This window comes from Herpailurus yagouaroundi, unplaced genomic scaffold (assembly GCF_014898765.1).
Source record: "Herpailurus yagouaroundi ecotype Mexico unplaced genomic scaffold, PumYag 164, whole genome shotgun sequence".
Taxonomy (NCBI): Eukaryota; Metazoa; Chordata; class Mammalia; order Carnivora; family Felidae; genus Herpailurus; species Herpailurus yagouaroundi.
Genome location: NW_024412405.1, coordinates 49,711,616 through 49,721,716, shown reverse-complemented (window position 1 = coordinate 49,721,716; position 10,101 = coordinate 49,711,616). Strand labels below are relative to the sequence as shown.

The window sequence follows — 10,101 nt, the reverse complement described above, 5'->3', positions numbered from 1 at the left end:
TGGTTTCTCAACGTCTTTACTCTCAATATTTTAAGTGACATTTTATTTCTTATTTTTATTTCACTTTGTTTTCGATAACCAGCGGTAATACCCCTTTCCACTGTATCGTTTGAGTTCAATGCCATAATAGGAATGTAGATGAGAATGAATTATAGAGAGGAGTTCAACCATATGTTCCATGCTTGTAATTGTTATTGGCAAAATTTGAAGGAAAGGCCCTGCATCTCTTAATTGAGGAGTGGATGACTTTAAGTGATGCTACATGGAGGGCGTAGAATCCCAGCAGATGATGCAATTATGTTTAAAAATGAGTATTATTAAATAATTCACACTTTTAATATGGAGAAATTAGGTCATTTTTTTCACTCCTCCCACAAATGTTCAATCTTAATATCTAGGTAATGAAACAACGCAGACAGTGTTATCCATCCTGGTAGGAACAGAGAATGCCAGTTATGACAGGCTCATTGTTTACTTTAACAGGTAATTTGTGGACCGGAATCATTTAATTGTTCTGAGTACATAATTACATGTCAGCAATTTCCAATTAAATTAAAATTTACAAATCTGAAGATTAAGGGAATTTTTGAATTATTAATCATTTTTCCACTAGGAAATCTTGTTGCTCTGCAGGAGATTTGTCCAGTGTACAACTATACGTATTTTTTTCCTTCTCTTTCGCAGACAGACAATTTTCCCGCAGAGCCCAATTACATGGGCAGCAGGCAGCAGTTTGTTCAAAGGTAAGGCCTATTAAATAACTTTCTCGGCTTCCCCATTTGCATTCGTGTCAAAATTGCTTTGCAAGAGACTACACTTCAGATTCAAACTCGTAGAGACAACACTTTCTCTTCTTTTTCTTTATATGTATTTCAGTAGCTCCACGTTTAAGGACCCAGAAAGAGCCAGCCTGAGAGACAGTGGGCACGGGGACAGTGATCAGGCTGACAGTGACCAAGACACTAACAAAGGCTCCTGCTGTGACATGTCTGTTAGGGAGGCACTCAAGATGAAAACTACTTCAACTAAAAGCCAACCACTTGAACAAGGTGAGTGAAGCCTTCCAATGCTTACGACGTGTAAAGCTTAAGCAATCATTATAAACCTATTAGTACTAGAGTCGCAGTTTATCACGGTGGAACGGACCATTGATAATATATCAAAGAAACAGCAGATCCCGAGCTTGTCCCAGACAGAAAGCAACTATTCAACACCTCAGGAACAACAGAAAAAGGAAGGCCATGGATATTAGTCTGTAACCATCTTAAAATGACAACTTGACCAAAGTCACCAGATTGTTCGTAGCTTTACAGACATTCCCCAACCTGTCCCATTTTGTGTTTCATTAGCAAGGAAAGCAGGGCATATGTTGGCTAGATATGCACATTCTAATATACTAACTTACAAGATCAAATTTAGTAAATTCACCACGTTTAGGTAAAATGAAAACCTGGTTGGAATTTTATAGCTTTTAGCAGAGTTTGTTTATTTTTAATGTGCATTTTAGCCTCAAAGTAGTTTTTCAAGAGTTAAATGACAGCAAGCCAGAATTTTGGCTCCTTTTTTGATTTACATCTAAATGTGCATGGGTGTCAAATAAATATGTACTTGTTTACCCTGATAGAGATAAAAAAGAAATACTTCCTAATAATACAAATGTTTTCTAAAAGTCTACCTTCAATTTATCCATTTGATATGCCTTTTTATTAGTTTTGATGCTTTTATTGTTTCAAGCACAATGAAATATTTGCTAATGATTCACCCAGAGAATTAAGCTACTCTGACATATAAGACTTAGGCACTGTGAATAGGTTTTTATGTCTAATTATAAAAAATGAAAAACACTCTTGTATAAATCGGGTTTCAGAATTGCAAGTACGTATTACATTAGTTAATACTAGTTTTCAAAGTATAATAGTATTTAAATATATCTAATATTATTTCAGTTTTTTAGGGAGAAACTACATTTAAACTTTGTGAACATAGTCATTTATTCTTCTAATTCACTTATTGATTGTCAATTCATAGAAAGTAACCTTTTGCCTGTAGTGAAGCCTGACATATTACATATGTGTCAATAGATATTATTAATTTCTCTAATCTAAAATTAAAATTCATTTTAATAAAAACACATTCACACATATGTGAATTCAATACAGAAATAAATACATAGGTTCATAATAATATATATGCAATACAGAAATAAATACATATGTTCAATAAAATATAATTTATATTTCTGCACTGAATACAACATCCTGAATTTATTTTAAGATTGGCCTCCAAAAAAGCCTTTTTTGATAAGTCATAACTGCCATATACACCATAGCAACTTTTTGTCCAACAATGCAATATTGTGTTTTATAGTAATTGAATTGTGATTCAATTGAATTACAATTGAATATTGAATTGAATATTTATAGAATATTCATAGTTCCTACAAATTTGAATGTTTACTTAAAGTGACTTAAATGATCTTGATGGGTTTTAACTATGTCATATTATAATATGTGAATTTTTTAGACAAATTTTAAGTAGTGGGTTGTTGCATCTTGATATGTGAATACAGAACCTAACATAGACTCATCTTTGTGTGTAATAAAGTGATTGATGGATAATACATTGGCTACTTTTTGCAAAGCTGCATAGAGTAAGTAAAGAGTTTGCATTTATTATCATATTTCATGAGAAACTTTGTTAATCAAAGAAAAGTTTATATGCTGTTCACATTAACTCTTTATTTTCATCCAACTGAGCAATATATTTGACGGGAAAGAGCAAAGGCCCCTATAGAAAATGGAAGTGGTTTTATTTATGCCTAAAGATGTAATTTATACTGAAAATCTGTTTTTTCAATTTTGATATTAGAAGATAATACCTTAAAAAAGTAGGCCATTCTTAGAAGAGCATATATTTGGTATATATTGTAAATAACATTCTACATAAAATAATTGCTAGTGTAAGAGTGAGAATGCTAATACAAATGTGTCCTGGAAAACAACTAGTTTCCACACATCTTTCTTAATAAATATGGGAAAGTTATTATGAATCTATGAATTATAGAAGAAATACGGACCTCTACTTTAAAACATGATTTTGGAGGATTAGATAAAATAGTATTTCATTGACTGATTGATTAATGTATTAGTTCATGTATTTAATAAATATCTATTAAATCATTTCAATACTTGAGGAAAGTTAGTTTCTTCAGGAACCTCAAAAATAAATTTGACTTGGAGCCTGCCTTCAAGAAACTGTATGTAACTAGTAGAGATGGGGAAGCTCTCCCTCTCTGTCTCTCTCATCTGTCTCCATTTTTCATCTTCAGTCTCCCTATTTCTTTCCATCATCTATATCATCTTTTTTTGTTTTCTTCTTTCCTTCCTTTTTGCCTTCCTTCCTCCCTCCTTTCATTCTTTCCTTCCTTCTTTCCTTCCTTCCTTCCTTCCATTCTTCTTTTCTTTCTTTCTTTCTTTCTTTCTTTCTTTCTTTCTTTCTTCCATCTATCCATGTTTATACTTATCTATCTACCCATATAGATTCAGAGGAGACTAGCATTTACTGAGTTCTTACCATTTATTATAAACTGTGTTAGCTCCATTTCATTGTTAGCTTATTTAACCTGAAAACTCTAAAATGCTTAATCATTTTTGTCTCACTCACAAGAAAACTGAATGTATAGAAAATATATTAATCTGCTCAGCAGGTTGGAATTTTATGCTACATCTAGATATAGCTAAAACTTGTGTCTTTTCTACACAACTTTGTCTCCAAATGTGAGAATTTGCTCAGACATTCTGATTCACTGCTATGACTAGATATCAAATAAACATTGAAGAATAAGTTAAAACCTGAGTCATGTATGCAAACCTTACGGGAGAATATAAGAATAGCTCATATGCATTGAATGAATTATGCAGTACTTAAAACTTATTATCCTATTTAGTTTTCATTGCATTTATAGACAAGGAAGTACTGCTACTCTCACATTTAACAGATATTAAGAAATGTTCTCAGTGTTCTGCAGTTATAAGCAGTGAAGTCAACATTAGAAATAAAATGACATGCCTTCAGAGCCCGCCCTCTTACCCAATGCTTTATACTATTCACATAATGAACAGTTTACTCAGAAATAATTTTAAAATGTTTGAAGAAGCCATCAGCCATTGTCTTGGTCAATGTACTCTGTTAATTTATTTGAAAAGCGTCAAGAGAGGCAATGCCAAATTAATTCAATGCACACCCATAAAGAATAATTTTCTTTACAGATGAAAGATGATGACAGCTGTATTTAAGCAATTATCTCATGTCAGATTTCAAATATTAAACCCTAATCTTTAATACCTTCAAAAATCTCCTAAGAATCAAAAGTAAATTTTCTCTTAGGAGAAAGAAACCAAACACTAAACAGAAAGAAATCCATTTATGAGTCTTTTTTTCTTTCTAAAAATTTGTAGTAGTGCCTTAACACATTTCAGTTAAAACAATCAATAGCATATTATATTTTATAGTTTTTGTATTAGCTTATTTGATTTCTTTCCTTGTTTAAATTTTCTCTATTAAGAAAAATGATGTTCTATTTCTAACTCAAAATATTTCTTTAGCTTAGAAATTAGAATTAATTCCAAAAATAATCTTCACATTTTCAATGGAACTTTCTACTAATAATGGTTTTCCTTTGCAAATGATTTAGGCCTTTGAGATCTTCTATTATTAGTTCAAATATTACTTTTTCTTCTCTTTTGTGCAGACTTTTTCCATTTGTTCTATTCCTGATAATTATGTTTATTGCTACCATCAGTTTAGTCGTCCCAAATACACAGCAGTAGTATGTGTTGCTCATTATTTTAGCAAAAATATTTGAAAGAGTTCAGTAGTTAATTGAAGGTGTGATGGATAGCATGACAGCTGGGGAATAGCCTTAAGGATTTTATGTTAAATCCTCTAATAGAAAGAAGTGGTTTTAGTTTCTCTAGTGGGACTAAAAAAAATTCTCAAAGAATGTACTTAGTTTCTTTATATTTGATTGCATCTTTGTGCCCTGCCAGTCTATTTGTCACTTAGATTTTCTCCATACTCCCTTTGTCCAATATTATAGGTAGGTAGGTAGGTAGGTATCTACCTAGGTAGATAGGTAGGTAGATAAAGCAATCCACTTTGACTTCTTTCAGAAAACATCTGTACTTTGGAGTTTCTGTCCATTACAGAAGTCTGGTAAAGTATTTTGATTGTGAGCAATAACTTTTTCTTCTTTAACAACATTTAGTAAACTTTCCCTAAAATTCAGTAGTCTCTCTTGATTCCCAAATAATAAATGTGCAGTTTTCATAAATGCTGTCTGGTGATTTCTTTGAGCTCTTTATTGATAACTCAGTGACTGTTCTCAAGTTTTCAAGGGTAATCAGTCTTCTGCTATCTTTATAGTTGACTGAAACCAAGTTCGTGAATTTAAGCCAGAAGCTAGTGGAATAGCATTGCACCCTGTAAGTGTTGACAACCTTTGCTAGGGACAGCAGTAGAAGCATCACCGTGAGGGAAGCTAATGCCCTGTTAGGTGGCCAACTGTCCATCCCTTCCTCTGTAACTGGATTCCAGGACTTTTCTGATCCTTAGAAGTTGCTTCATTCAAGTTCTTTCTCATTTCTCCTTTTATTTAATTGCCTTATAATTTCTTTCTTTCTTTTTTTTTTTTTCCTATTCAATCCTGTGCCTCCTCTGTCCTCTCTCTTCTGCTAGAAAATCTGACTTCTTTTTTTTTTTTTTAATTTTTTTTTTCAACGTTTATTTATTTTTGGGACAGAGAGAGACAGAGCATGAACGGGGAGGGGCAGAGAGAGAGGGAGACACAGAATCAGAAACAGGATCCAGGCTCTGAGCCATCAGCCCAGAGCCCGACGCGGGGCTTGAACTCATGGACCGCGAGATCGTGACCTGGCTGAAGTCGGACGCTTAACCGACTGAGCCACCCAGGCGCCCCAAATCTGACTTCTTAAATTACATTCTGGGTTCAAAACATTTCAGAATAGAATCCCTGATTAAAATCTAATAAAAATAAAATCAATAGAAAGTTGAGAATAATAGACAAAATAAGGTAGGTTTGCTCCAGTGAATTCAGTTTTAAAACTAAATTACATTCTTAAGGGTTGCCTTCCCTCTTCCCAGAGGACATTCTGGAAAACTACAAAAACTAAAGCTAATGGATTTTTTTGTTTGTTTGTTTTGTTTTTTACAAGTCACTGTTTGAGTTTTGCTTGTGGGCCCCATATTTAAAACAGGATTAGGCTAGTTTAAAGACTGCAGTATTTTTTATGTGATTTCAGAGTTTGGCGAGGCTCTGAACCCTACTCTTTCAACATCGCCCTCCCTAATTTACTGCATAATGACTGCAATTTCACCATATTTCTAATTATGTCTGGAAAGGAAACAGTTTAAGGTTTCTACAACCTATACTTTACCATGGAGGAACAACTTAAGGAAGAAATAATAGGGAAATGGGAGAACATAAGGTGAAGCTCTTGTCCACCAGAGCAGGGGTGAAGCCATACATACAGGGTTTGGAAAGGAGTTATTGAGAAAGGATTAGGACACTGAACGCAAACTTGACCTACTTTGCAATTGCCCCTAGAACTGACTAGCGATAGGACCGTACTTGGATAGTACTGTAATATTCTCAAGTTTCCGTTCTGCTTTCTATTCTGCACCTATGGTTACTGCAGCTGTGACCCTTCCAATCAGTCGATGTCTCTTCCCAGACCTTCCCATAACACGCATCAGCAAATTGCTTCTACACAAGTAAGGACACAGAGGTGATGACGACGTCCATCCTCGCAATCTCTGAAAATACTTTTAAAAAGAAATGCTGCTGTAAACTTATTAATATCAATTTGTCTTATGAAGGAAATGGAAAATCACTGCCATATAGAGGGATGGGGAGTGGGGAAAGCAAAAGGAACAGTTGACTATTTAATACCAGGAAGAAATCACTTACGGATTTTTAAAGGCACTGCTGCTTTTATGATTCCAATGTGTGGCATTTAAGAAATTGTATTATTTGTCAAGAATTCTTATTATATCAAGCCATCTAAGTTTGTATTCGGCTGCATTTAAGAGCACCTTAATGTCAACTTTTTCCCCCTCTTGTGCTTTCTTAGGACTTTCAGAATTCATCTGGCTTTAGATTTTACTGGATAAAATATTCCCCAAACTATGAGCAGCTTAAGTTCATTTTTGATTACCAAACTTTGCAAATGTCCCATAGTGCACCTAACTTTAAAAGTTTCAATGACATCTCTTTCTCATGTGCAAACATCTGTTTCTAGAATCCAGCAGCTGGTATCATGAAAATAGAGAGATTTTATCACCCTCACATTTGTTCTCATCGTAAAGTCTCCCTAACAAGTGTTGCATGATTTACTATAGATTCAATGTGATTTTTAGGTTATCTTGCTTTTAGTAATGACTTTTGCTAAAACACTCCAAATGGGGAATGTTGGGACAGTAGTTCCCAAACTTTTAGAATGTCATTTTGCCTTGGGGCAGGGGAACCCTTCCCAGACTTAGAATTATTGTTTCTTTCAAACACTGGGATACAACTAGAGGATTTTGGTTTTTGTGTGGTTTTTTAATAAGGACTTTTTTTTCATTTTTACAAATAAAATTGTATATTAATATTATGTACATTTCTATGAAAATAAGAGTATGACATAAACGATAAACTATGACAATCAAGCATGGTTATTAGTTCATCTGTTAATTAAGAATTGTGAAAAATTAATGTTGATAGGTCTTAAGCTTCTTCAAGAAATTTTCCATTATTTCACTTTAAACCCATGTTCTAGTATTGCAGGTTCTCCGTTCTTTTGAAAACCATATGAGGAAACGTTAGGGTAGGAAGATTCCTTGAATCCTTGAAGCATAATTCCCCTGTTTTATAAGTAAGAAAACAGATTCAATGAGTCTTAAAGTTAGAGGCAGAGATAGTGCTAGTTCTAGGTTTATCGTTTGCTGGTCTTGAGTTCTTTGTATCCTTCATGCCATACCTGTAATTCATGATAGAGAGACTTCAGCGTCTCCAAGCAGGTACTTCAGATTTGTCAAAACTTCATTTTTTTATAAATCTGAAGATGTAGGCAGTTATGCCTGAGAGCTTAATTTTCGATTCTTTCATGTATATTGAATAAATATTTAACATATAAGTATATAAATATATATTATATATACATTGAATAAATGTATTGAATAGAAGCTCCAAAAAGTCAAAAAGATGTATCATACCAGATGTAGACAGTGACACTATTGTGTTATTTGTCACCAAGCATAAGGGTGTATATATTTCTCATCTAGGCACAATATCTACACTTGTAATTGTGAGTCCCTGATATTGTCTCAGTGCACCGAGGGATGATGGTTCCAAGGAGAGATTTATTTAATCACTTTTTTTTTTTCTTTTAATGAACAACTGTGCCAGGGATGCAAAGACAAAATAATGCACAGGCTGGGTTCTGCAGGAGCTCATACTCTAGTAAGAGAATTGGACGTATAAGCTCTGAGGTTGGTGTAGTGAGAGCCATGCCCTGAGTATGCATGGAGTCGTGAGAAAGAAAACCCAGCTGAGATTTAAGGGAATCAAAGAAAACTCCTGGGGAAGGAGACATTTGAGTTGACTGGTTCATTCAGAAAATGTTTACCTGTTTGGGGAGGGAGGATAAGAGGGCACTCTAAGAAACACAGATGAAGTAATGTATGGCAAGCTGCTGTTGGATGCATGTGAGTAGGAAGGTGTGAGATGAAAAATGGGGCAAATGAGACCGAGAGGTTGTGAGAAGCCCAGTGATGAGACAACTGACAAGGAGCCATTGGAGGTTCAGGTGGCAACAGTGCAAAGTCTCATTTTATTTTTATATTATTTTTTATTTCTTTAGAAAGAGAGAGAGCACGAGCAGGGAACAGGGGCAGAGGAAGAGAGAGAAAGAAGCAGCCTCCATCCTTGGCACAGAGCTGGACGTGGGGCTCAATCCACGACCCTGAGATTATGACCTGAGCCAAAATCAAAAGTCAGAGGCCCAACCGACTGAGCCACCCAAGCCCTCCCAAAGTCTCATTTTAAAGAGATTATTTTCTGTCAATGCCTGGGGAGACAGGGATACACTTAGGAAGCTGAGGAAGTAATGTAAGACAAGGCAAATGAGACCCAGAGTAGTAAACAGGTAGCAGGAATGGAATTAAGTGAAAGATTAAAAACTTTTTAGAATATGACAGTACTTTTATGATTATAAAAAAATTGCTTATTATTCACTTGAAATTGATTTTGAGATAATGGTTTCTAAAGGAAAAAAATCATTTAATACCCAAATAAATGGACTATACCTTGAATTATTTAAGTCTCTTTTTGTGTAATTTATACCATATATATTAAATAACACACAAATATTTGAAAGTTTCAGCATTTTCTCTAAATTGACAATACTGATTTGTATGCTGAAATCAACTTACTAAAAAAACTTCACCATTTAAAGATGATAGAAAAAAAATAAAAAATAAAGATGCTAGGACCAAACAGAAATGAAACAAAAAAACTTCAGCTAACCAGAGAATTTTTAGAAAATGGAGAGGCAGTGTGGAACGTGGTATCATAATGAGTCTGAGAATCATGACTTGGGTGACTAAGTTCAGTTTACTAAAGTGGAAAAGACAGGGTGAGGTCACCATGGGGAAAATATTTGGGAAGTAAAAAAGAGTTTAAGGTGAATATCAGAACAGGCAACTGGAAAATATAATTTGGCAATCCGAATAGAAGTTTGGAGGTATAAACTTGGACAATCCTATGGACATAGGATCATGCGTGAAGTATGTACATTGATGAAATACGTCATTGGGAGAAAAGAATCCAGGAGACTAGAATCCAGGATTATTGGGAAAAAAGGATCCAGGACAGAATCCTGCAGCATTTAGAAGTTGGGAAGGGAGAAAGTTCAATAATGGTTCCACCTGCCAAGAAACATGTTCAGTAGGTTTGTGACAATCCAAAATCTGGAGACGTCATGGATGAGTTTTATGACCAAACCCTAGAGTTTTTAGACTTCATTTCCAACCAAATATCAT

The 10,101-nt window shown here is 34.4% G+C and overlaps 1 protein-coding gene across 4 annotated transcripts in view; it reads left to right on the top strand.

Moving 5' to 3' along the window:
- PCDH17 (protocadherin 17) overlaps positions 1-10,101 on the top strand; it is a 101,045-nt gene that overhangs the window by 36,346 nt on the left and 54,598 nt on the right. For 3 of the 4 annotated variants that reach the window (XM_040487412.1, XM_040487414.1, XM_040487411.1), the window contains 2 exons: positions 685-743; positions 877-1,049. In XM_040487412.1, the coding sequence (XP_040343346.1) occupies positions 685-743; positions 877-1,049 (232 nt within the window). The remainder of the gene's footprint in view (positions 1-684; positions 744-876; positions 1,050-10,101) is intronic. The other variant, XM_040487413.1, reaches the window with a different exon arrangement.